The following is a 26045-nucleotide window of genomic DNA, read 5'->3' on the forward strand; positions in this document are numbered from 1 at the left end:
CCCTGTGGGCTTCTCAGCCTCTGTATCAGCAATTCTGACTTCAAGTACTTAGAGGGGCCGGAGCTGTGGTGCAGGGGTAAAGTCCCCGCCTGCAGTCCCGGCATCCTGTATGGGCACTGTCAAGTCCCGCTGCTCCACTTCCAATCCAGCTTCCTGCTAATGCCCCTGGGAAAAACAGCAGAAGATGGCCCAAGTGCTTGGGACCCTGCACCCATGTGGAAGACCCGGAAGAAGCTCCTGGATCCTGGCTCCAGATCAGCGCAGCTCCAGCCATTGTGGTCACTTGGAGAGTGAACTAGTGGATGGAGGATCTCTGTCTCTGTCTCTGTCTCTCTCTGTCTCTCTCTCTCTGCCTCTCTGTAACTCTGCCTTTCAAATAAATACATGCATCTTTTTTTTTTTTTTAATTATAAAGTACTTCAAGCTGTTCAGGTGTATTGTGGAGACCCTGACTTCCACACTGCAGCCAGTCAGCCCCAGCCACCGGTCTCCAATCGCTCACAGCCCTGCAGGGTGTAGTCCACCCCCAGCCCTGCCAGGCAGCTGGCACGCAGGCGTCACCTTGAGCTGGGGCAAGACAGAGAAGGCAGGCAGGGCATACCAGGTCGGAGCAGCCTCTGGGGTCCACTTAGGAACATGCGGTGTTCCAGGAGAGGCACGATTCTGGCGAGAATGAGTCTGTTCCTGTGTGGGGGCTCCAGGGGCTGGGGGCTGGGCGGCCAGAAGCCGACCTCAGGAGGTAGCCGCATCACGGCCGCCTGGGCAGGAACTGGAGGAGGAGGCCCCTGGGTCCCGGGCTGTAGGAGAATCTGCTGGCCCAGGGCAGGGGTCAGGGAGGAGGCCTGGGTGGGGGCCTTGACCCCGCACTTCGGTTTCTAGTCTTGCTGGGAAAGTCCCTGAACCCCGCTGGCCCGGGGGAGGTGGAGCTGGAACGTGGGCCCTGAGACTCCTGGGCGTCCCGGCTGAACAGCGCCCCGGGGGGGAGGAAGCCTGGTCCCAGGCGGGGCTTCCAGGCGGCCACGGCCATTGTGTTTGGAAAGGCTCCGAGCCCGGACGGCGGTCACAGGGCTGGCGCGCTGCCTTCTGCGCTCCGGCCGCGGCGACCCGGAGCCGAGGGGCTCTCCGGCAGCCGACGGCCCCCGAGTCGAGGCCCCGCGGGGAGCTCCCGCCCCTCGCCGGCGCCGCGAGTGCCCCGGGCCGGTACCGGCGGGCAGGAGGCGGGCGCTCGGGGCGCGGCCGGGCTCCCGGGGGCCGCGCGGGGCCGGGCCGGGCCGGCATGGCGGGGCGGCGGGCCGGGGCCGGGGCGCTGCTGGCGCTGCGGGCGCTGCTGGCTCTCCGGGCGCTCCCGGCCGCCGCGCACCCGCAGTGCCTGGACTTCAGGCCGCCCTTCCGGCCGCCGCAGCCGCTGCGCTTCTGCGCGCAGTACTCGGCCTTCGGCTGCTGCGCGCCCGAGCACGACGCGGCCCTGGCCCGGCGCTTCGGGGCCCTGGCGGCCCGCGTGGACGCCGCCTTGTGGGCCGCGTGCGCCGGCTACGCGCTCGACCTGCTGTGCCAGGTGAGCGGGCGCGCGGCGGCCGGCGGCCCCCGGGGGCGGGATGCGGAGGGTGGGGATCGAAAGCGGGCAGCGGACTCCCGGAGGGCGCGGTGCGGCTTGGGGCGGGGGCGCCGGCATCGATTGCTTTGTGGCTTGAGCCGTCTCAGGGGCTCAGTGCCCCCTCCTGACAAGTGATGGCATCCCGCCCTTCTCGGGGACTGGGGGCTTCTCCGGCCCGGGATCCCCCCGGAGTCGCCCCCATGGCTCCACCCCCAGGAGCCCTGGGCACCACGGTGGGACATTTGCCTACCTCCTGCCTCCTCCGGGCCGCAGGGGGCCCTGCCAGGGCGTGGGTTTGTCCAGGGGGCTGGGCTGGGGGTGCTGCTCCCTGAGAGTCTAGGGTGCCCTCCTCCCCGACTCTGCCATGTTGGTGCTCAGACCCTGGGCGCCCCAGGGATGGCGCCCTCAGCGCACAGGAACTTCCCCAAGAGCACCCGAGGGCCATCCCCTGGGTGACACCCCTGGGTCCCCCGTCTGCCCTCTGAGGTGGAGTTTTGCCCTCGCCACCCTGTGCCATGGCTGTTTGTTTTTCTTCCGCGGCGGTCAATGCCAAGTGCCTGACCACAGCCAGGTGGGCACAAGCTGCTGGACCGAAAGCAGAAATGTGGACAGGGACGGCGGCCCGCAGTGAGAGGCCTGGAGAGGAAGGGTTCACTGCAGGGAAGGGCAGATCGGCTCCACCCTGGGTGGTCACTGGTGCAGGTAACGCCAATTGTCTTCAGTGTCGGGCCGCCTTAGGGGCCTGGGTTGCCATGCGGGTGAAATGACTGCTCCAGGGGCCCAGTGGATGTTTGCTGCTGCGTTTCTGCGGTGTAGGCTGACCCAGAGAGAGGCAGCCCTGGCCCCGTGGTCCCACAGCCCAGCTATGGGGAATCGGAGCCCCGTCGTCGCTCCACAGGCGCCCAGTGGAGCAGGCACTGGCAGGACAGGGAGGGGGCTCTGGGGGTGGGGGCTGCTCCAGGGGCAGGTTGCTCACCTTGCTGACAGTCCCACCTCTTCCACATTTCCCAGCACGGCCAGAATGGTCCTGCCCGGAGTCTGCCTCCCTCGCCAGCCGAGGGCACAGGGCCAGGGGGTTCCTCGGGGCCGCGGCGTCTGGTCCCCGCCCCAGCACAGAGCTGGGCACACGCAGCCGCCCCACGTTTGTTCACTGAGCTCTTACAAACACGAGGGGCAAGCGAGGAAGGCGGGGCGGGGGATGAAGAAGATGGGGGTGGTCCTGATGCCCCCCACCCCAACCCCTGCACCCCGGCAAGAAGTGCTTCTTTCCTAGGGAGCTGTCCCAGGACAGCCTGGCTGGGGGGTCCAGCGGGGCAGTGGTTGTGAGCACCTCCGCCCCGGGCGCCTCAGGCAGTGACTCATGTCTGGAGCGAGCCTGCAGAGGGCGGCTGAGGCTGGGCCATGGTTTCTCTGACGGGGCCTCGCGGTGAGCCCTGGCAGGAGGACCCGGCCCTGTACCAGCATCTCTTGGTTCCCACCCAGGGAGGGCCCAGGGGCCTTATTTACAGGTTTGCATCGGGGACACCACTGAGGCCTGCACGTGGATGGCCTGGGGGGGCCTCCCCTGGGCTGTGTCCTGGGGAGGGGAGGGGCCAGCTGTGGCACGTGGCCTCCCCACCGTGGCTGGTGTGGCTCTTCCACGGAACCAACTTGCCCTGAAGTCCCCAGAGCACGGTCTCTGCTGGGCCTTGTGACATGCGTGTTCCGCAGGCTCCTGTACTCTCGGACGCCCGCGGAGCCAGGAGCTGGCCCTGTGTTGGGGGCTGGACCTAGAGGCGTTGGCAGGTTGTAAGCCCAGCCTCAGAAGCCCCCTTGTGCAGTTCAGGAGATGATGCATAGCTGCTTACCAGAGTGTGCAGGGGACTCCTTGGGGGTTTCCAAACATTATGGGAACATAGGGGAAAAGATAAGTCAGGGAGGGCTTCCTGGAGGAAGTTGCTTCTCGATGGCTCATTGGTACTTGAACATTTATGGAGCAGACACAGGTCTTATCTTCACTTATTCCTCCCAACAACTCGGAGGTTGGAGTTCCCGTCTCCTTTCACTGATGACAGAAGCACAGACAGGTTGAGGAGCCGGCCCAATGTCACACAGCAAACATGTGCTCCAACTCCCAAGTCTCTCTGACCACTCTGCCACAGCGCTTCCTGGACGTGGTTCTGTGTGGGGCAGGGGGGTGCCTGCCCGAGGCTCCGCACTCTGGGGTAGCCAGAAGTGTGGAGAGATAATTAAGCCTTAGCCAAGTTGAGCAGCTGGCTTCCCCTACGAGCCACAGAACACATCTGTGTTGTGTCTGAGATGTGAACGTAGAGGGAGTGAGGAGGCGCGGAAGACCTGAGTCAGGCCTTGCATCACCATGGGAGTGTGCGGGGTGGGGGGGGGGAGCAGGAGGGACGCCCTGTCCCGAGACTCAGCTTCCCGCGGGTGGGTGGTGACGGAGGACCCTCTGAGTCATGACCACAGGTCACAGTGTCAGCGCCCCCCTGTCCCTCCTGTGCTGAATGACCCAGGGAACTGGACGGTGCGAGGCTGGCTCCTTCTTCCCCACGGGCTTTTTTTTTTTTTTTTTTTTTTTTTTTTAGATTTATTTATTCGAAAGGCAGAGTTACAGAGAGAGAAGGAGAGACACAGAGGGAGAGGTCTTCCACCTGTCGGCTCATTCCCCAAATGGCTGCAATGGCCAGGGTGAAGCCAGGAGCCAGGAGCTTCATTCAGGTCTCCCATGTGGGTGCAGGGCCCAAGCATTTGGGCCATCTTCCGCTGCTTTCCAGCCATTAGCAAGGAGCAGGATAGGAAGTGGAGCAGCCGGGACCCAAACCATCGCAGCATAGGATGCTGGCAGTGCAGGCCGTGGCTTACCCGGCTCTGCCACAGCACTGGCCCCTCCCCACGGGCCTTCTGCCACCTCCCCCCCGGAAGTCCACGAGGCCTCATCACCAGTGCTCTGTCCTGCCGAGATCCACCACTGCAGCCAGCTGGCGTCACTCCTGCTCCAGGCATCACGCTTGTAGGGTGTGAGTCAGGGTGCAGAGGCCACGAGAGAGGGGCCGACGGACCCAGGGGCGTGAGGCATGGTGAGGTTTGGTGCGAGGCATGGCGCGAGGCGTGGTGCGAGGCGTGGCGCGAGGTGTGGCGCGAGGCGTGGCGTGAGGCGTGGTGCCTGAGGTCCCTGGCCTGGCCTGCACTGGGCTCGGGGAGTGCAGGGCTCGCAGACTGCCTTCTCCACCTCCGTCTGCCTCTTCTGCTCCCCAGGACACGCACCGTGTACCCGGCAAACACTCGTCTGGTGGGATCCCCGTGTGGGCGTAGGAGGCCTGGCTCAGCCCTAGTGTGGCCAGCTCGGGGCAGGGGGCCCTCGGTTAGCCTCAGGTCCTCATCTTTAAGTCGCTGTGACAGCCCCTCCCCCGCCGTGGAGGCGCAGCCCCCGAGGCCTCCGGGGCCCAGAGCTGAGTCAGAGCAGGCTAGGCCTGGTGAGCTCAGACCCAGGAGAAGTGGCCAGGCGCTGTGGCACAGGGAGATAGATCCTCACAGAGCGGGCACTGAGGCTTCTTCGTGGTTGGGGGCACTGGCACTGGGGTAGATGTTAGGAACCGGCCATGGCGTCGGCACACCTGGCTCAGACCCCTGGCTCAGGCACTCTGTGGCTTACTTGCCTCAGTTTCCTCATCTGCATAATGGGCCGAGGCCTCATTTGCTTCCAGCGGTTGCCCCCGTGGAGGACGTGCAGCTTTTCAGAGAGCCCAGCAGGGTGCTGGCGCTCAGTCTGCCGGATGCCTGGGACCTGCTGCTGCTTATGACTCTGTTTCCCCACCCCTGGCTACCACTTCGGGATGTGGAGAGTTCGTCCTGCCAGAGAACAGAGGGAAGGGTGTGTCTGCAGAGGGGTCAGCAGGTGCTGAGGCTCAGAGGTTTGCCCCGGGAGCCACTCCCAGTGCCTCACCCGTGGGCACTGAGTGGAGCCACAGCATCTTCCATGCAGAAGCCCCTGGGGGAAGGCGTGCAGCTGGGCCACGCCCCGTGCAGTTAGAGCTCAGCAGGGGCACAAGGGCCCGAGGACCGGGGTCATGGGGAAGGGTATGGGCAAGGCCGTCCTGGCACAGGGACACAGCCAGGCTCCCCCCACATCGTCAGCCAGGCTGTGTGGGCCCCGAGCCCTGGCTGCCCTGTCACTAGCACTCCGCTGAAGGGCTGGTGCGGAGTCGCCGGCCGTGACCTCGCTCAGCACCTGCGAGTTTAGGCTCCGGGACACAGCGGTGAGTGCCCGAGGCAGGCAGAAATCCCCGCCCTGCTGGGTTTCACGTCCTGGGGAAGGCAGGCAGGGAGCGAAACCTTGAGTGTCCTGCTTTTCAAGCAAAGTCAGAAGGAGGTGGGGCGAGGGAGTGATGGGGAGACCAGGGAGGCCTGAGGAGGGGGCCAGCGAGCAGAGCCGAGGATAAAGTGAAGGAGAGCAGTGGCCGGCCCCGGCAAAAAGTGCCTCCTACCCTCCGGCAAACAGTCGGTGCCCAACAGCCTGGTGGTGAGAGTGCATACAGTCGGTGCCCAAGAGCCACTGGTGGTGAGAGCGCATGCAGTCGGTGCCCGAGAGCCTGGTGGTGATATCCCGTACAGTCGGTGCCCGAGAGCCTGGTGGTGAGAGCCTTGCTTACTTAATGCCGTGGAAGCCTGAAGACCAGGGCCAGAACAAAGCGCGCGCATGGAGGCGAAGGGTCGGCTGTGGCTGAGCCCACTGGGGCCGACAGAGGGCTCCGGCCGCAGACTGAGGCTGGGAGAGGCTGGCCCGAGGTCGCGCGGCGGGCTGGCTGGAGTCCCGCGCAGCAGCTGAGCAGCGCCTGTCTCTGCAGGAATGCTCGCCCTACGCCGCTCACCTGTACGACGCCGAGGACCCGTCCACGCCGCTGCGGACGCTGCCGGGGCTCTGCCAGGACTACTGCCAGGACATGTGGCACACCTGCCGGGGCCTCTTCCGCCACCTGTCGCCTGACCGCGAGCTCTGGGCGCTGGAGGGCAACCAGGCCAAGTTCTGCCGCTACCTGTCCCTGGACGACGTGGACTACTGCTTCCCGCGCCTGCTGGTCAACCAGAACCTCAACTCCAACCTGGGCCGCGTGGTGGCCGACGCCCGGGGCTGCCTGCAGCTCTGCCTGGAGGAGGTGGCCAACGGGCTGCGCAACCCCGTGGCCATGGTGCACGCGGGGGACGGCAGCCACCGCTTCTTCGTGGCCGAGCAGGTGGGGCTGGTGTGGGCCTACCTGCCGGACGGTGCGCGCCTCGAGAAGCCCTTCCTGAACGTTAGCCGGGCGGTGCTCACCTCGCCCTGGGAGGGGGACGAGCGGGGCTTCCTGGGCCTCGCCTTCCACCCCCGCTTCCGGCTCACGGGCAAGCTCTACGTCTACTACTCGGTGGGCGTGGACTTCCGCGAATGGATCCGCATCAGCGAGTTCCGGATCTCCGAAGACGACGAGAACGCCGTGGACCACAGCTCCGAGAGGTGACTCCTGGGCAGGCGAGGTCAGGGAGGCGGGGTGAGACTGGGCGGGGGTCACAGGTTTGCCACCACTTCCTGCCCTGTTGGTCAGTAGTGTGAGTGTCCACCAGCCCTATGGGGGACCAGGGACGCACTGGGACGGTTTCGCAAAATGGGCATCCCACATGGTGGCGACGCAACCCCTCCGCCCGGCCCCCAGGGCCTGGTTTCCTCCACCAGCTGCCGTTGTTTATAATGGGGGGGAGGGAGGGCTTCCATCCACTGGTTCCGTTCCCAAATGCCTGCAGCAGCTGGGGTTGGGCCGGGACCAAAGTCAGGAGCTAGGAGCACAGTGCAGGTCTCCCACGTGGGTGGCAGGAACCCTGCGACTTGAGCCATCACTGCTGCTCCCAGGGTCTGCGCTAGCCGCAAGCTGGGGTCAGGAGCCGGGTCGGGCCTCGATCCCAGGTGCTCTGACGTGGGCTGTGTCAGATGCGGGTGATTTCAGCGCTGGTTCATTTTATTTGATTCTCAGAAAACCCGGTGAGGTTGGAAGTGGCCCGTTATGTCCCACAGATGGGAAGCGACAAAACGAACCATAGTCTGTCTCCCAAGCCCACCAACTGCCCCCTCCCCCGCTCCGCCTCCTTTGGCCCAAACACACTGCTCTTGGGCGTCACGTGAGCTTGTCCAGCTAGGTCCTTCTGGCTCTGCTTCCTGTCCCCGGGGTTTCCCAGTTCCCGTGCTCTGTGTATTACTCACGCCAGAAGCAGAGAGGCAGACGGGGAGAAGTACCATCTCTGTCTCTTCTACCCTCCGGTCTCCTGCCAGCGCCGTCGGCAGGATGCAGCTAGGGCCAAGGAGCACAGGAAATGTAGTCGGCAGGAGTTACAGAGAGGTGAGGCACAGAGAGAGAGAGAGGTCTTCCATCCGCTGGTTCACTCCCCAAATGGCCGCAACCGCCAGAGCTGCGCCGATCCGAAGCCAGGAGCCAGGAGCTTCTTCTGGGTCTCCCATGCAGGTGCAGGGGTCCAAGGACTTGGGCCATCCTCCACTGCTTTCCCAGGCCATAGCAGGGAGATGGATCAGAAGTGGAGCAGGCAACTCAAACCAGCGCCCATATGGGATGCTGGCAGCACAGTGGAGGCTTTACCTGCTACACCACAGCACTGGCCCCGAGAGAGGGAACGTTTTATGCTGGGAACTTGTTGTGTGTTTTTGGCTTCATGTACTTCCAGCTGAGATTATTATAGATTGATCTGCCTTTAGGATAATCCTGGAGATTGAGGAACCAGCCTCGAACCACAACGGAGGCCAGCTGCTCTTTGGGGACGATGGGTACCTCTACATCTTCACCGGAGATGGCGGGATGGCCGGCGACCCCTTTGGGAAGTTCGGAAATGCCCAAAACAAGTATGTCCGGCTTTGGGTTGGCTGCCAGCTGGGTGTACCTGTGCCTAGGGCTTCCTGCCATTCTGCAAGGGGAGCTTCTTCCTTGGCTGTGAAGTGTGGGGCAGTGGGAGGGCCCTCAGGTCCCAGCTCAACCTGGGGACCCCATCAGTTAGAGCAGAGCACAAATAATCCCCCAGGGGAGACTGGGCGTGAGGCGACAGGGCAGTCACAGTTGCTGGTCAGGCCCAGGGACCCCTCGTCCGCACTGGGAAGTGGCACTAGCAGGCCTCCAGCAGGAAGGTGTTCTCTCCAAGATCAACCCAGGCCTGCGGGAGCCAGCGGAGGGAAGGGGCGCTCCCTGGACCGGTGGGAGCAAGCTGGTTGGAGCGGGGTGGTGTGGTCAGCGGGATGGTCCAGATGTGGAGCAGTAACTTGCTCTCATTTGCACACTTCCTGCCTGGAGCTCAGGCCTGCCCTCATTCCCCTGCACACACACACACACACACACACACACACACACACACACCCCAGGGCCCTGTGACCGTAAACAAGGGCATGTGGGACTCTCAAGTCAGCCTCCTCCATTGCCCTCGCCAAAATGACAAACGCTTCCTCAGCCCAGCAAGTAAAAATAGCGCGTGTGATGGTGATTACGGTAATCAAGGCACTCACCATTTGTGCCTCGTGCTCACACATGTGCCAGCGTAAGAGTCAGCCCGCCTTGCTCATGTTTGGGATGTGTTTGGGGAGGAAGTTGAGAAAATAGAAATTACGGGTTTGTGGATAATTGGGCAGAACTCCAAAACATTATTTTGCTGTTCTGAGTTCTGCCGAGCAGCGTGTGGGCCCCGGGTGTGAGCTGTAGCGTGGCACACAGCAGCCTGGATTCCAGGGGGAGCTCACCGGGAAGCCAGCGGGCCGGCAGGAGGGATTAAGCACAAGACATCTGTTACTGGGTGGGAGCGTTTTAACGCCGTGAGAGAGGATGCCTGCTCCGTGTCTCTGCTGATACGGGAAACACTTGGGTGCTCGTGTGGTGTGACAGTGCCCCGTGGTGTCCGTAGGCCGGGGGGAGGAGACCTGAGGAGGGAAATCGATCCTTTTTAAAAAAGTGCTTAACGTTGATTTGAAAAGCAGAGTGATGGAGAGAGAGGCAGAGAGACAAAGAGACCTTCCAAACTCTTGTTCACTCCCTAACCACCTGCGACAGCCAGGGCTAGGCCAGGCCAAAGCCAGGAGCCAGGAACTCCACGCAGGTCTCCCACGTGGGTGGCAGGGACCCAGATTTCTTGAGCCATCACTGCTGCCTCCTAGGTGAATTAATAGGAAGCTGCACCAGAAGTGGAGCTGGGGCTGGATCCTAGGCATCCTGATGCAGGCATCCCGAGCTCGGGCTTAATCCACTGGCACACCACGCCTGCCCCAGGAGTGATGTGCTTAACAGATGTGTCCAGAACCACAGCTGGGGGCAGGAGTTGTGGCACTGCAGGTTAAGCTGCCGCCTGCAACACCAACATCCCAGATCAGTGCCAGTTCGAGTCCCAGCTGCTCCACTTCTGATCCAGCTCCCTGCTAACATGCCTGGGAAAACAGCCAAAGATGGCATCACCCACATGGGAGACCTGGATGGGGTTCCAGGCTCCTGGCTCCAGCCATCTGGGGAGTGAGCCAGTGGATGGAAGATCTCTCTCTCTCTCTCTGCAACCTTGACTTTCAAATAAATAAATCTTAAAAAAATAAAAAATAACGACAGATGGAAAGGGCATGTCCTCTCCATAGTATCTTCAAACACAGTATGGATTTTTGTCATGTGACCAATGGAACCAAAAGCAATTCACCCCTCCCCCACCTGTGCCAGCTGCCTGGAGGCAGGGGATGGGCCCTGGCTCTCTCCCCCAACTCCTAGCCTTCACCTGCACTCACCTGTCCCTGGGCACCTACTGCGTGCCAGGCCTCGAGCCGGATACTGGAGGAACAGGGATACGAGTCCAATTTTTAGTGGGATTTTCGCCCCGCAGGACAGCCCTGTACACACGTAGAACCGACCAGGGGCCCCCCTACCCTTACTCTGAGCCCCGGGGATGCCCCACGTGTGTTGTGGGAAGGAGCTGCCCGGCTGGACCCTACCATCTACCTCCACGATGGCACCGGGGCACCTTGTGCGACCTGAGCTCGCCGCCCTGGCCGTGAGGTGGGGGTCACCATAGTTCCCGCCTTCCTGGAAGGTTCGGCCAGAGCTTGGGGCAGGGCCTGGCACCCCGTCATACACGCTGAATGAGCGCGGTTACCGAGCTGTAAGGGACACGGGCCTCTGGGACCAGGGCCAAGGCTGGCCCGCACCTGCCGCCCCGCCCCGCGGGGTCCGTGCGCTCCCAGCGGCCGCAGCCGGCGCCCTGTCCCGTCCACCGCAGGTCGGCGCTGCTGGGCAAGGTGCTGCGCATCGACGTGGACCGCAACGAGCGCGGCCCGCTCTACCGCATCCCGCCCGACAACCCGTTCGTGGGCGATCCCGCCGCGCGGCCCGAGGTCTACGCCCTGGGCGTGCGCAACATGTGGCGCTGCTCCTTCGACCGCGGCGACCCGGCGTCGGGCGCGGGCCGCGGGCGCCTCTTCTGCGGCGACGTGGGCCAGAACAAGTTCGAGGAGGTGGACCTGGTGGAGCGCGGCCGCAACTACGGCTGGCGCGCGCGCGAGGGCTTCGAGTGCTACGACCGCAAGCTGTGCGCCAACGCCTCGCTCGGTGACCGCCTGCGTCCCCGCGCCCCCGACCCCGAGTCCGCGCCCACACCGCGGGCTGTGCGCTGCTCTCCGTCCGGCCTCACCTGCGCCCCCACCCGGAACCTCCCCACACCCGGGGCGCCCCTCCGGGTGACCGCACGCGCCCTTGTTCCCAGGACGCGGGGCCGGGCGGTTCCCCGCTGGCCCCGGGGAGCTGAAGCAGCCCCTGGCTCACCCCGTGTCTCTCGCCCGCACAGACGACGTGCTGCCCATCTTCGCCTACCCGCACAAGCTGGGCAAGTCCGTCACGGGGGGCTACGTGTACCGCGGCTGCGAGTACCCCAACCTGAACGGCCTCTACATTTTTGGTGATTTCATGAGCGGGTAAGTGGCAGGCAGGGGTGGGGAGAGCTTCGCCCCCCAGCTGTGGCTGCTGGCTCCCCAGGACTGTGGTAGAAAGAAGGGAGTGTGGACGCCGCAGGTATGTGCACAGGTGTGGCTGAACAGGCCTCTTCCAGGGAGGAAGTGGCAGACAGGCCCCCACCCGCCTCGTCTGGCTGCCTGGGGCGCCCCACGGTGTCCGCACAACTTGTGACCTAAGTGCAGGTGCCCTCTCCCGGGACCCCCGGGCTCTGGGCCCAGTGTCTTTTTTGATGGCAGGGACAGAGCTGGAACCAGAGGCCAGGATCGGTCACCGCACCAGCTGCAGACCCAGAGCCCTGCCCACCCTGAGCCAGCCAGGGCCACAGGGAGTGTGGTGCCAGTCTCCTGGCACAGACTGGGAAACTGAGGCCAGAGAAGGCAGTGGCCCATGCATGGCCATGCTGCTGGCAAGAGGGTGTGCTGGCCAGACCTGACCATTGTGGCCTGTGAAGGCTCACTGATTCCAGGGCCCTGGAGGGGTGGGAGGGAGAGTCACACCTCCTGCAATGGTATTTCGAGGAGAACCTGCCGTGAGCCAGGCTCTGTCCTAAGGGGTGCTCCAGACCCGCACGGTGTGGAGGAGGAAGCTGAGACAGGGCCACAGGGCAAGCTGGCGGCCTGGCGCCTGCTTTAAAGGGCAGGCTCAGGCCTTGGCCTGGATCCGAGCGAGTCCCGGCCCCACCTGGCCAGGGGACCTTGTGCTGCACTGTCTCATCTGTAAAGTGGGACCGGTGGTCCCCACGTCTGAGCCGGTCCCCACCCACCCAGCCCCTGCTGTCGCTCGGGGGGTGGCTGCTCTTCACTCTCCCCACCCCAGCCTCTCTGCAGGAAGGCAGCTGAATGCGGGGGGCGGGGGGGGGGCGTCCAGGGAAAAAATGAGGGAGCCTGGGCCAGCAGTGAATCCTGTAGGACCCCAAAAGCGGTGTCCTCTTGTGACGACCCCAGAAACACAGACTCCAGACCAGACGATGCAATAGAGCAGGAGGTAATTTTATTTCATTTGCGCAAATGGGCCCCCTACTGCTGCAAGCAGCAAGCGAGAGGAGCCCCGAGCAGCTATCTCACACAGCTTTTAAGGGGCAAAACCACAAAATTAACATACCATAGGGTGGCGTAAGTTTATTGGGTAACTACAATGGGAGGAGGTCGTCGAGGAGGAGGAGAAACGGGGGCTACGTGCCCTACGTGTCTAAGCTTGGACAAGGGGAGGTTGTCCTTGAAGAGCAGAAAGGGGTGGCTACGTGCCCTACGTGCCTCACGGTTTCTTTGTTAAGCTTGAACAAGCACAGGGGAGGGGGCTTAGGTGCATACCAGGATGTTCTGTCGCCCTTATCTCTGGGTAGTAGCTATCTGCTTTCTCTGTGAACTTAGTTTACTCCCCATTTCCCAGGACTGTTTTATTAAGGCCATTTTTTTATGGTGGCTCTTGGCTCCTTTCAAATCCCACCTCTCTGGTGTGTTCAGAACGTCTGCAGATGGGGCGCGGAGCTGTGCCCAGCTCTGCCCCTTCCATGGGCTGTCCTCCGGCCCTCGGCCTCTAGATGAAGCCTCTCTTCTTATGCCTGACTCCCCCCACCCCCGTCCTTCCAGGGAGCACCCATGTCAACCTGACCTCAGCTCCCAAGCCCTCTGCTGGGTCAGGCTTTGTGCCAGGGCCAGGGCCACAGAGGTCAGGAGCACTTTGTACCTGCGTTGAGGAGACAGACCCACGTGCCATCTACTGCTGTGTTTCTTAGCCTGTGCACAGTGCTGGGAGCCCAGCGTGGGGCAGTCAGGGAGGGCTTCACAGAGGAGGAGCTGTCTGAGCATGGCCTGGCAGTATTGGCCTGTGATTGACAAGCAAGATTAGCATGTTCTGCAGCTATCCCAGCTCCAGCCCACGCTCCAGTGGAGGATGTGCCGACTGCTGGGCACCAGCCATGGTGGGTTCTCTTACTGAAGCCAGCTCTGGAAAGTCCCATTCCTGCCAGTCAGGGGGCTGAGTGGTGCTGGGGCAGGAGTCAGGCCGGCCGTGTGCACCCCGTGTGTCTCTGGTTGGTCACCGGCAGAGACCGCGCTCAGAGCCAGCCTGGTGGGTGGACAGGCCTAGCCATCATGCAGGGCCCCACGCCTGGAGGTGTTCACACTGGCTTAATGCTCATCTGAACCCATCTTGAAATTCTCAATATTTCTGGAACAAGGGGCCTCGTGCCCTGGACCCTGCAAAGCGAGTGTGGTCTCTGGGGCACGGAGGAGTGGGTGGATGCAAAGATGGACAGTCAGGTTGGTGGGGGCGCCCCCTGCGCACCATGCCCGTGGACCCCACAGCTCCTGCTCCTTTGCAGACGTCTGATGTCCCTGCGAGAGAATGAGGGGACGGGCCAGTGGCAGTACAGTGAGATCTGCATGGGTCGTGGCCAGACCTGCGCCTTCCCTGGCCTCATCAACAACTACTACCCACACATCATCTCCTTCGCCGAGGACGAGGCCGGTGAGCGCCCTGGAGACCTGTCCATCACGGCTGGCCCCTCCCCCAGACCCCAGAGGAGGCAGCGTCTGGGGCCTGAAATGATTTCCTTACTGGGGAGGGAGGCGTTGGGTGGGCTCCCCCTCCCCCTCCCCTGCCCCTCTGAGCCTCTCCTCCCTGCCGCTCCCTGGGCAGGGGTCTGGACGAGAGGGATGACCTGAGTAAGGGTCTCCCGCAGTCAGTGGAAATGCAGGCAGGTGGGGGAAGGCCTCCCCGGAGACCTCCACCAGCCCTGGGTTCCTGATGGCCAAGGTTTGGTTGCAGTCCTGGGTCCTTTCCAGTGCAGGGTGGGGGTGGGGGGAGGGCCGCGCAGGCCAGATCCGGCTCCAGCCTCCTGCCTTTGTCTCAGCCCTGGGATTGTTCCGGACAAAAGCAGGGGGCCCCAGGCAGGCCCCGTGGATGCTTGGCCGGGTTACTAGGCAACCCCCCAGCGGGGGAGGGGGCCTGCTTGGAAGGGCTGTGGCTGGGAAATCTTTGTGGAGCCGACCCCCTTCAGAATCTGAAATCCCCAAGGAGCAGCCCAGCCCCCCACTGCCACCCCAGCCCGCCGGGCCCTTGAATGCCCTTTCTTGTGGTCAGCAGGGCGCTGATGTGTGTGGAAGCAGAGGTGCTGGTCCCTCACTGACCCAGGGCCTGGAAGGGAGCTGCCCCGCCTGGGGAGAGCACTGGGGTCCCTCCCAAGCCAGCTTCTCCCAGCTCCAGCTCCTGCCACCCTAGCTGATCCCTGCAGCCTCGCTGCCCCGTGGGCTCTGTGCCTGCGGGGTGGGGTGGGGTGCGGGGGAGCCTTCCCTGCACTTGCACAGCCTGGGGGCCACGGCCCCCAGCAGACTGGGGCTGGCAGGGGCCTGGATCTGCTTGGTCCCACCCTAGCACTTCTCAGGCAGGAAACTGAGGCTGGCTACTCGTGCCCAGTTAGGGCGCTGTGCCCAGGCTGGTCCTGGGGGGCTGCCCAGAGCAGCACCTTGAAGTTGGCCGGCTGAATGGAGGTGGCGGAGAAGGGCATTTGGGGTTGAGCAAGCGGCACGTGCCGGGAGTCCCAGGTCTCTGCTGTGCCCCAGCGCCGGCCCCTGTCTTCCCAACTAACAGTTGGCGAAGCCCACTTCCTGGCGGGGTAGGAAGAGGGCAGGGAGAGAGCAGGGAGGACCAGCCTTCACCCAGTGCTTCTGGGCACCAACATTTTACCCACAGCCCTGAGCAGGGGAGAAATGGGTCACACAGGCCTGCGGGGATGCCCTGGGGTTAGCACTAGAGACCCCCCACCATGCCTGGGAGGTACCGGCTGCTCCGTGGGGACAGGCCCCGGCCTTGCATCCTGGGCAGCGCCGGCTCCAGATGACAACAGCCATCACTGATGGGGCCACACTGTTAAAGGCCCTGTGGGGCGCGTCCATTGTAAAGATGAGGCAGTTGAGGCTCGGAGAGCCACCAGGAAGCCATCCGCAGTGAAGCCAGTCACCCGCATTTGTGCCCAGGGGAGTGTGGCCTCGGCTCTGAAACCCAGGCAGGGGCCAGGCCTGGGGGGCTGGGTCACCAGGCAGAGCGACCCACGGCTAGGCAAGGGTGCTGAGAGGCCCCTGGGCAGCGTGGGCGCTTCTGGCAGCCCTAGTCTCTGGGCCTGCTCAGTGCCTTACCTGGTGGCTTCCTGGACTGGGTGTGTCTGGGAACCTGGGGCAGCTGGGGCAGGCGGGGGTGGCTGGGACCGTCCTCCAAGCAGCCTTCTCACTGTCGCCTGTTCATTGTTCAAAGGGGAGCTGTACTTCATGTCAACCGGCGTGCCCAGTGCCACAGCCGCCCGGGGGGTCATCTACAAAGTCATCGACCCCTCCAGGTGAGTCCCTGCACTGGACACCGACCCAGCCTCTACCACTGCCAGGAGCACTCCCCTCCCTGCCACAGCCCAAGGTGGAGATCACTAATAGCCACATATTCCAGATGTGAACACTGAGGCCCAGAGAGGAGAGAGAGCTCACCAAGCTGGTACCACTGGTGAGGGGTGAATTCAAACCCGCATCGCCTGCCTTAAAGGGCAGTGTTCTGCAGAAGATCCCCGCGGGGCCATGGTCGTGGCCTTGACCCAGCAGTCTTGTCTGGCCCACTCCCCTACATCTTTCCACTTTCCTTCTGTCTGGTGTGCCCCTCACTCCTCACTTCTGGGGACACCCATCCCCTGCACCCCTGGACCCTGGCTTGCCTCTGAGATGCCTCCTGCACCCCTGACCCCCTCGTGTCCCCTCCTGACGTGACCACTACTGACTGGAGCACAGTGGCCCCCCAGACCCTCCCTGGCTCCCTTGCCTCTGTCAGGTGCAAGGCCTCTAAGCAGCAGTGTCGGGTTAAGGGCCAGGCTGTGTGTGTGTTTTTTTTTTGTTTTTTTTTTTTGTTTTTTTTTTTACAGGCAGAGTGGACAGTGAGAGAGAGAGACAGAGAGAAAGGTCTTCCTTTGCCGTTGGTTCACCCTCCAATGGCCGCCGCGGCCGGCGCACTGTGCTGATCCTGGTCTCCCATGGGGTGCAGGGCCCAAGCACTTGGACCATCCTCCACTGCACTCCCGGGCCACAGCAGAGAGCTGGCCTGGAAGAGGGGCAACCGGGACAGAATCCGGCGCCCCGACCGGGACTAGAACCCAGTGTGCCGGCGCCGCAAGGCGGAGGATTAGCCTAGTGAGCCGCAGCGCCGGCCTAGGCTATATTCTGACTCCATCCACACATGGCTCTTTGATTCTCAGGGGCCCGTTTTCCAGAAGTGGACATGGGTCATAAGATATAGTCAGGGGCGGGGCCCCTGTGAAGGCCAGAGCCAGAGCTAGGTCCAGCCAGGGGCTCCAGGCCTGCCCTGCCCTCCTGGACTGTGTGGTGCTGCCCAGGGCACCTTAGACCTGGCCTTCTCCCAGCCCCTCCTCTGAACCATTTCCATCAGACCCCTGCTGGGCCCCTTTGGGCACTCCAGCCACTCTGAGCCACTCCACTGTCCCCGCCTGGTCTGGGAGACCCTTCACCTCTGGAATGGCCCAGGGCAGAGCCCTGCACATGCGTCCCCCGGGGGTCTCCCAGCTTCCCCAGCAGTCTGTGCTTGGGGGCTCACACCTTGTGCTCAGCCTGGGAGGGAGCCCGAGCGGCCGCTCAGGTTTGGCATCCCGGGTGGGTCCCCGATGTGTTGTTTCCCCAGCCTGTGGGACACGTGAGGGCAGGAAGACCCCCGAAACCCCTGCTGTGCTGAAAGACGTTGTTTTTAAATTGGAGAACAGCTTTAGATTCACGGCAAAGTCGGCAGGTGCCGCCCCGTTGCCCACACGCCCTCAGCCTCCCTCAACCAGCGTGCCCCGTGCTGGCTTCTTACCCATCCCAGTCCCTCTGTCGCCAGGAACTGCGCTTGGAGCTTTGCTCTTAACCAAGCCCTCGCCCCCGTATCTCAGGATTTTTCTAGTGGGTCCTTACTGTCCCTTTTCTCTTCCAGGGTCTCCTCCTGGCCCCCTGGGACAGGTCGTCATCCTGTCGGTAGCTTCCTCTGCTCTCTCTGGGACAGCTCGGGCTTTTCTTGTTCACACACTTTTTTTTTTTTTTTTAAGATTTATTTATCTGAGAGGCAGAGTTACAGACAGAGAGAGGGGGAGAGGGAGAGAGAGAGAGAGAGAGAGAGAGGACTTCCATCTGCTGGTTCACTCCCTAAATGGCCACAACAGCCAGAGCTGGGCTGATCTGAAGCCAGGAGCCAGGAGCTTCCTCTGGGTCTCTCACACGGGTGCAGGGTCTCAAGGACTTGGGACATCCTACACTGCCTTCCCAGGCCATTGCCAAGAGCTGGATTGGAAGTGGAGCAGTCGGAATACTAACCGGTGTTCATTTGGGATGCCAGCACCACAGGTGGAGGCTTAGCCTTCTACGTCCCATCGCTGGCCCTGCACTTTTATTTTTTACAAAAAGAAAGATGCTTCTAATTACTGACGTGGTTTTAACAAGAGAGGTGTGAGCTCTTCGTCCTGCCGCCCCGTGGCCTGGCATCCCCGGGGTCCCACCTGTCTTCATCCGTGTGGAGCCAGGGTGCACACAGGAACTTGGCCTTAGCGCATTTGTCCTGGTTTTGTGTAAACCCTTCCACGTTGCCGCGTCACCCTCAGAATGGTCACTGTGGCTGGCTGCGTGGATCCCGCTGAGTCATGCTCCCCCAGTGGTCTTGCCCGTCCTGTGGAATTTGAGGTGATCCCAGTTCTAACCAGCCCGCTCCTCTGCAGAGAGCCCCGCGGTCTGAGCCTCCTGTCCACACCCACTCTGGCCGCTCCTGCACCTGCTCCTGGCTCCTTGCCTTTCTGCTCTCTCTCTGCTCTGTCCACGTATTGTCTGGGCGTCGTGGGGGAGCCGAGATCTGTTGAATCCTGCCCAAGGCCCTGTGGCCAGCAGGAGCCAGGAGTGGGCGTCGGCTCCCTTGCTGCCTCTTCTCCTCCTCCTCGTTCTTCTCTTTTGGAAGGAAAACACACCCTTCCATGCACACGTGCGGCCCAGAGGCCTCACTGCAGAGAAACGTGCAGAGGGGGCAGGCCCGCCCACGCATAACCGCCTGGACACTTTTTGGGGTGATTCCTGTGCTTTGCTCAGCAGAGGTGTTCTCTGCAGTTTCCTTAGAGAACAGCCCCCTGTCTGGTCTGTGTGGGTGTGATGTGGGGGTCAGAGCCGGCAAAACCCAGCCCTTCCTCCGGCTCTGGGCAGCGCGGGCGCCTGGCTGGGCTCCTCCGGCCGCCGTCCCTCCTGGTTCGTCCCCTTCTGCCAGCCCGGCTTGGAGGCCCCTTCGTGTCATGTGGCCGCGTCCCACCTCGTGCTGACGGAGCCCCATTGAAGTGTGGGCCCATGCGGGGCGGTCCCAGAACAGGGCCGGTCTCATTCAGAGAGCCACAGATCCACAGCCAAAAACTAATTAAAATGGGATTCCATTCCTTCCTTGTGCGTCGCAAAGATGTCAGAGGAGACCCGGTTCACAGCCTGGCAACGGTTCTCAGCCTCCTTCCCTTGGGACTCCTGGGCCCCGGAGCCCGCAGCTCTGCCCCCAGCCCCCACTTCAGCCTGGAGCTTGACTGAACCGTTCCCTGGTTCCTCCAGCCACGAGGGCCGCTCTGATTCGGCATCGCCAGCAATGCAGGAGCCAGAGCAGGCAGAGAGCCTCCTGCGAGGCCGTGGTACCGGGCTGCAGCCCCGGGAGGAGAGAGACCGCATAGCACGGCTGGAGGACAGCGCTGTCCACGCAGCAGCTGCCCGGGCTCCTGTCCTGGGTTGGGTTCCTAGAACCCTGGGGGTGTGGAGTGCTCCAGGTCATGCTGCAGGCCCCACAGCAGGTGTTCAGTAAATGGCCACCTATTTCTTCCTGTCTGCACCTGCCTGGCCTTCCCCCTCCCACCTCGCTGCTGGGGGAGGGAACATATGCAAGGTGGGCTCCCAGCCTGGCACTCATGACTTCCTGTGTGTCTTTGGCAGGCGGGCACCACCTGGCAAGTGCCAGATCCAACCTGCCCAGGTGAAAGTGAGGAGCCGCCTCATCCCCTTTGTGCCCAAGGAGAGTAAGTGCCTGCCCAGGGGAGCCCTGTGGGGGAGGGGAGCCCCGCAGCTGGCCCTCGAGGCCTGCACCAAGCCTGGCTCTCGTTAGACACTCGGTTCCAGTGGGAAGAGCTTTAACTGGTAGTGGATCTTATTTTAACTGGCCTCAATTCCTTTTTCTTTTCTTTTTTTAAAGATTTATTTATTTGAAAGGCAGAGTTAACAGAGAGAGGAGGAGGAGGAGAGAGAGAAAAAGAGAGAGAGCGAGCGAGCGAGCGAGCGAGCGATAGATCTTCCATCTGCTGGTCACTCCTGGCTGGGCCAGTCCAAAGTTAGGAGGCAGGAGCTCCATCCAGGTCTCCCATGGGGGTGCAGGGGCCCAAGCACTTGTACCACCTTCTGCTGATTTCCCAGGCTCATTAGCAGGGAGCTGGATAGGAAGTGGAGCAGCTGGGACTCGAACCAGCACCCATGTGGGATGCCAGCATCAGAGGTAGTGTGACCCCTGGTACCACAGTGCAGGCCCCTTGGCCTCAGCTGCTTACACCAGGTGCCGGGGATGGGGCTGTAGGGCTCAGAGGGAACACTGCCAGGCGAGGGATGCCTGGTGCCAGGAGGGGTCCTCCTGGCGTTCTGGGGAGGGATGAGAAACAGGAAACCTCTGGGTGAGGATGAGGGAGGGGACTAGAGGGTGGCCCTTGGGCTGGGCCCTCCAGAAGGGTCTTCCATTTTGCCAAAAGCACAGTGAGGAGGGAGGCAAGGGTGGGCAAGCAAAGGCTGGGAGGCTGGAGGGTCAGGTGAGGCCACAGGGACTGCACGTGGGGTCGGGGCCAGGGCTCGGTGGAAGGGGCTGCGCCTCTGGGCCCAAGCGAGGCAGGATCAAAGACCCGTGTTGCCCTAGCTTTTAAGGGGAGCAGGAACTTGCTCTCTCCAGCCATCGAGTATACGGCCGTGACCTGGGCTCTAACTGAGCCTGGGCTTGTCTTCTGGGGTTGTTACGTGCGGCCTCCCAATAGAAAACGTTGGCAACTAGTTCAACATTCTAAAAACCCAGCCTCTGGGCCAAGTGTGCTCGGCAAGACAGCTGGCAGGCTGGCTGTGTCTGGAGGAGGCTCCGGGCAGCTGGTGTTGGGGTGCAGGGCCCTGAGGAGGGGTGCCCGGGGCACAGGGAGGCTGGGGGAGGGACGAGCTCAGGGTCTCTGGAGCTGGTTCTAGCTGCCGCCGGCTTCTGGCTCGATGAGTGTTTCATTCACTCATTCAGCAGTTTCTGGCCCTGGCATTTGTTCCCGGCGCCGAAGCCAGACCAGGCCCCGTCCTAGAAGGGACAGAGAAGTCATTTAGTGCCCAGGCCCGGTGACAGAAATGTGTGCCGAGTCCCATGGGAAGGCACCAAGAGCAGTGTGAGACTGGGGCTGGGGTCGGGATTCCTGCAGACTGGAGGGGGGGGGGGGTTGCACTCGGGGAGCAGCGAGGCAGCCCGGGAGCTTGAGGGGCTTTTCTGTGGGAGGAGTGGGGCCAGGACGCCCTGCCCATGTCATGGTGCCCCCCAGCCTTGGCCTGCACTTGGCCTTGTACGGAGAGGCCCTTTCTGCACTCAGGGCTTTGCAAAATGGGACTAGCCCAGGTGGGTCAGGGGTTAAAGGGATTTGGCCTGGGGGTGCTGAGTAGCCTGGGGATGCAGTGGCCCCACCCCCATCCTGGAGCTGTCCCACCTCACACTGCACCAGCCTGGAGTGGGGCTGGACACACCACCGTGTCTCCTGTAGGCTGGGGTTTATCTTCCAACTGAGGCCAACCTGCACCCTGCCTGTCCCCACATCCTGCAGGGACAAGGGGAATGAACCCCGGTCAGCTCCCCAGCACCTGTGGTGGGGCAGGGCAGGGGGCTTGATCAGTGTGGGCCATGCTGTGCACCCAGAAAGCTCACACTCAGCCCACTGTGACGGCAGGCGGGGCCAGAGACTGGAGACTGGGGGAGAGGGTCACCAGACAAGCAGTCCCAGGAGGGTAGGGTTCCATCCTGCCTGTCCCTGACTGCCTTAGACCCCGGTCCCACCCTCACCCCCAAAACCAAGGACTGGAAGCAGAGAGGCCTCCCTGACGCTTAGATGCCTCCCGGTCCGGGTCTTCTCTCCTCCCAGTCTGGGCACTCCCAGGAGGGCACGGCTCGGGGAGACCCCACAGCAGACTGGCACAAGGCAGCTGGCAACGAGGGATCCTGCACTATGGAAGAGGTGCCTGACACCCGGCTCGAGCTGGTGCCCCAAGAGGCACCCCAGGGAGTTCAGAGTCCAGCAAAGCGCAGATGGAGGGAATTTTTCCTGGGCCTGCCTTCTCTGCAGGGCGCCAGAGCTGGCGGGCCGGCTGGGCTGGAGCGGCGGGGAGCCCCCTGACCTTGTGCTCTTTCTCTGCACAGAGTTCATCTGGACCACGGAGAGCACCCCGCGCCCCACGTTGCGCCCCACGGCACACACGCCCACCAAGGCACCGCGCCGCAGCCGCCCTACGGCTGCCCCGCCCGCCCCCACCCCGCGGCCGGCCAGGCCCACTCGGCGTCCAGGGGGCCGGAGGGGCGGTGGGCGGCGGCGGGGGCGGCCGAGCACGGCGGTCCCGGAGCCCTCGAATGGCGCGGTGCGCCTGGTGCGGCCTGCAGGCCTGGGCCCTGGGCGCGGGCGCGTGGAGGTGTTCGTGGGCGGCCGCTGGGGGACAGTGTGTGACGACGCGTGGGACGCCAAGGCGGCCGCTGTGGTGTGTCGCCAGCTGGGCTTTGCGCACGCCGTGCGCGCCGCCAAGCGCGCAGAGTTCGGCGAGGGCCGCGCCCTGCCCATCTTGCTGGATGACGTGCGCTGCACGGGCAGTGAGCGCAACCTGCTGGAGTGCGCGCACGCCGGCGTGGGCACACACAACTGCGATCACCAGGAGGACGCGGGCGTCGAGTGCAGCCGCCAGGACCCCGACCTGTAGGCCCGCCTCCGCCGCCCCCCAGCGCGCGTGTGTGCAGTGAATGCTCACGAGCCTGGGGTCAGGGCGGCTGTGGCTGAGGAGGTGGCCATCTGTGATGCTGTCTAGGGACCCGCGTGAGGTGTGTGCGGTGCGCGTGTGTCCTCCGTGTGTCCCTGCCCCCAGGCGTCCTCCTGCGGTCGTGACGCTGGGCGTGTGCTGTGGTGCGCGTGGCCTGTGAAAGTGGTGCGTGGGTGAGAAGGGCTCTTTTTTTACTTGCAAGTGTTGCAAACAGCGGCAGCAGCGCAATCTGGCCGTGGCACCCCGAGGATAAAGGACGGCCACCCTCTGAGGGCAGAAATGGCTCATGGCTGCCTTAATACAGGCGACAGGCCCAGGGAGGGGACCAACCTGCTCAGCCCCAGGCTGGAGTGGGAGGTGCCAGACCGGCTGGGAGGGGCGTGGCCTGGGGATCAGGGTCCAGAGGCGCGAGAGCAGGGAGGCATCCCAGAGCCTGACACGCCCTGGGGGGTCCCTACATGGCCGCCCAGGAGGAAGGCAGCCCCTATGCAGGAGAAGCCTCCTGCTGACGTCCGACCCCGTCCTGGTCCCCAGCCCATGTGGGTGCCCCGGGGAGGGTGCTGAGCCTCCCAGCTCCAAGGCCTGACTCCTGCTGGCGGGCAGAAGCCACTGGACCTCTAGTGAGCGGCTGGGCTGAGACCTCCAGGACCGCACCTGTCACCTCCACCCCCACCCCGGCTCTGTGAGATCCCAGGGGACCCTCATTGCTCCGGCCCCACCTCAGGGCTGACCAGGCTTCAGGGCAGAGACTTTGCCGACAACATGTCTGTTCACCACCCCCATTCTGTTGCTTCTCTCTGAGCCCTGCCTGCCGGGAGTGGGGGTGGGGGGGCTGGGAGGAGTGGGAGGACCTGCAGCCCCCTGCTGTTTGCAGAAGTCCCTCTGCTCACAGGTGCTGGCCAGGCCTGTGAGGGAGCTGAGCTCAGCTCTGGTAGGGGGCAGGCTGGGGGAGAGCGGATGAGCCGCTGGGAGTGGAGTTGTGGTGCGGCCCACTCAGGGCTCTGTGGGGTGGGATCAGGGTGAGGCACCCCAGCTCAGCCTGTGCATGCACTGGGGGGCTTGGGGGAAGAGGTGATGTCCATGCCAAGGCCTGAGAGTTGAGCTGGCTCTGGGGGTGTTTGCGCAGGCAGGGGTGTCGCTGAAGCCGGGGGCCTGGCCCCTGAGAAGGAGGCTGGAGACAGGGTTGGTGCTGCATAGGCAGTAGTGGGGCAGATGGCCCGCATCTGCCGAGGTTCCCGCGTGCTCATGCCCAGAGGCAGGTGCTCTCCCCATTTCACAGGCGTGGAAGCGGAGGCTTAGGGAGGTTGTCACCCACTAAGCATCACACAGCCCACAAAAGTTCAGAGAGGGGCAGAGCTGGCTCCCTGCTTAGTGCTTCTTGCTTTTATTTCTTTTCTTTTTTTAAAATTATTTATTTATTTGAAAGGCAGAGTTACAGAGAGGAAGAGGCAGAGAGAGAGAGAGGTCTTCCATCTGCTGGTTCACTTCCCCAGATGGCTGCAGCTGGCCAATCAGAAGCCAGGAGCCAGGAGCTTCCTCCAGGTTTCCCACGTGGGTGCAGGGACCCAAGGACTTGGGCCATCTTCTACTGCTTTTCCAGGCCATGGCAGGGAGCTGGATCAGAAATGGAGCAGCCGGGACTCAAACTGGCACCCATATGGGATTCCGGCACTGCAGACGGCGACTTTACCCACCACGCCACAGTGCCAGCCCCTAGTGCTCCTTTTGCTCCCCCAGCTGCGGCTGGCCGTGGGGGAGCACTCACGAGGTCTCGGTCCCAGAGAAACTGTGCCCAGGAGCCTGCACCCTCACCACCTCTCCTCCCGTCTCCAGTCAGCAGCCTGGTGGGACGTCCAGAGAGGGACGGCCTCTGCCCAGTGTCACACAGCTTAGGTCTGGGCCCGGGGATCCTGTGCTTCTGGGTGGCCCTGCAGTGACCCAGGCTTCGGGCCGTGTCCAGGGCCTCAGCCCGGAGCCTCCACACCCCAGGCCGCTGGTCAGTGCTCCAGCCTTGCTTGTCCCATCTTCACCTGCATTCCTCTAGCAAGCCCCTGCTGGGGCAGGGCCTGGTGGACACACTTCCTGGCTGCAGCGTCCCCAGGTGTCCCTGTGTTCACACCTTCTGGAGGCTGGAGGCTGGAGGCAGGACTCCAGTGCGGGCTGTGCAGGCTTGGAGCAGTCACTTAAGCTCTCCGAGCTGCATTGGCAAACAGGAGTAACCAGCAGGAGTTCAGAATGAACAGCGAGGTAAGGCTGCATACACGCCCATCAGGTGCCAGGTATCTGGACAGAAAACTGGACGCTGGGCAGCATGTTCAGCTGGGGTCAAGTGGCAGCTGGGACAGCCTGAGCCAGAAGGGGCAGGGGCCTGCAGGAGGAGGACCAGCAGCCGATGACGGGGCGAAATCTTTGAGGTGGAAGGAAAGAGTCCCTTCCCGCTAACACAGGGAACCCCGGACCCCTGAGCCCCTCCGCCGCTACAAGTAGCCTTTATTGAGCACTTACTGCGTGCCAGTGTCTCCCATGGGTGGACTCACTTCATCCTGACCGCGGCCTCCGCAGACAGTGTCCCTCCTTTGCAGGTGGGGGCTGGGTCCCCTGGGGTGGTTATGTAACAGTTCTCCAGGGCTTTGCAGGCATCTCTGGGGGAGCTGTCCTCCTCCTCCTCCTCCCCCGGCCCCCTAGTGAGAGCAGCCGCTGCCCTCCTGCCTGTGCCTCCCCCAGCAAACCCGGCTGACCACCCCTGCCTGCATGGCAGCATCAAGCCTAGGGAGAATCAGCCACAGAGCTGTGTACATCTCGGGCTGCTGCAGGCCCCGTTCCAGAGTATCCGCATGGGTCTGGGGCGGCTGTGACCCTGCAGTGCCGACAGGTTCCCCCGGGGACACCCCTGCGGTTGGCCTGGGCACTGTACTGTCCCACAGATCCATCGTCCCTGGTCATTTAGTGTCCTAGTCTTAAAAAGGCAAAAAGACACAGGTGAAATTAGTTTCAATATTTTATGTAACCTGCCATTCAGAATATTTGAACAGGGAATCAGTACAAAAAGATCGATGACTTCTTTGTTAGCGTTTTGTATTGCATCCATGGATCCAGTGTGTATTTCATACACACTGCACATCTCGGCCTGGACAGGCCTTGTTTCAAGTGCTCACAGCCGCGGGCACCCAATGGCTCCGACACTGGACAGCCCACTTGGGCCTCCCCAGCACAGTGCTGTGGGTTGGCCACGTGCTTCCCGGCAGCACCCTCTGCTGGCCGGCAGCAGGAAAAGGCCCTCAACCCTGGGGACCTGGGTCTGGCCCTGCAGCTGGTGTCCCTCCATCTCAGTGCAGGAGAGCTGGGGTGGCTGTGGACTTGGCACCAGGACAGGGGGTACTGTTGACTCCTGCCTGTGGACCGGAATGC

The 26045-nt window shown here is 63.0% G+C and overlaps 1 protein-coding gene across 2 annotated transcripts; it reads left to right on the top strand.

Annotated features, from left to right (window-relative positions):
• Positions 1 to 954: 954 nt before the first annotated feature.
• HHIPL1 (HHIP like 1) lies at positions 955 to 23419 on the top strand. 2 transcript variants are annotated; one of them, XM_051835208.3, is made up of 9 exons: positions 955 to 1555; positions 6436 to 7082; positions 8328 to 8471; positions 10862 to 11190; positions 11426 to 11552; positions 13916 to 14061; positions 15844 to 15925; positions 19557 to 19639; positions 22033 to 23419. In XM_051835208.3, the coding sequence occupies exons 1-9, from the start codon at positions 1277 to 1279 to the stop codon at positions 22578 to 22580; spliced, it is 2385 nt and encodes a 794-aa protein (XP_051691168.1). In that variant the 5' UTR covers positions 955 to 1276; the 3' UTR covers positions 22581 to 23419. The 2 variants fall into 2 exon arrangements, with proteins under 2 accessions (XP_051691168.1, XP_089178170.1); XM_089322044.1 differs by lacking the exon at positions 955 to 1555 and adding an exon at positions 2273 to 2296.
• The last annotated feature ends 2626 nt before the right edge of the window (positions 23420 to 26045 follow it).

This window comes from Oryctolagus cuniculus, chromosome 20 (assembly GCF_051225735.1).
Source record: "Oryctolagus cuniculus isolate XC-2025 breed Fujian yellow rabbit chromosome 20, ASM5122573v1, whole genome shotgun sequence".
Lineage (NCBI taxonomy): Eukaryota > Metazoa > Chordata > Mammalia > Lagomorpha > Leporidae > Oryctolagus > Oryctolagus cuniculus.

Excerpts from the sequence above, each read along its gene's own strand:
- HHIPL1 (XM_051835208.3), top strand. The coding sequence starts at position 1,277 with ATGGCGGGGCGGCGGGCCGGGGCCGGGGCGCTGCTGGCGCTGCGGGCG. Across the intron at positions 1,556-6,435 it reads CGCTCGACCTGCTGTGCCAG|GAATGCTCGCCCTACGCCGC; the intron begins GTGAGCGGGCGC and ends CTGTCTCTGCAG. Across the intron at positions 15,926-19,556 it reads AAAGTCATCGACCCCTCCAG|GCGGGCACCACCTGGCAAGT; the intron begins GTGAGTCCCTGC and ends TGTCTTTGGCAG.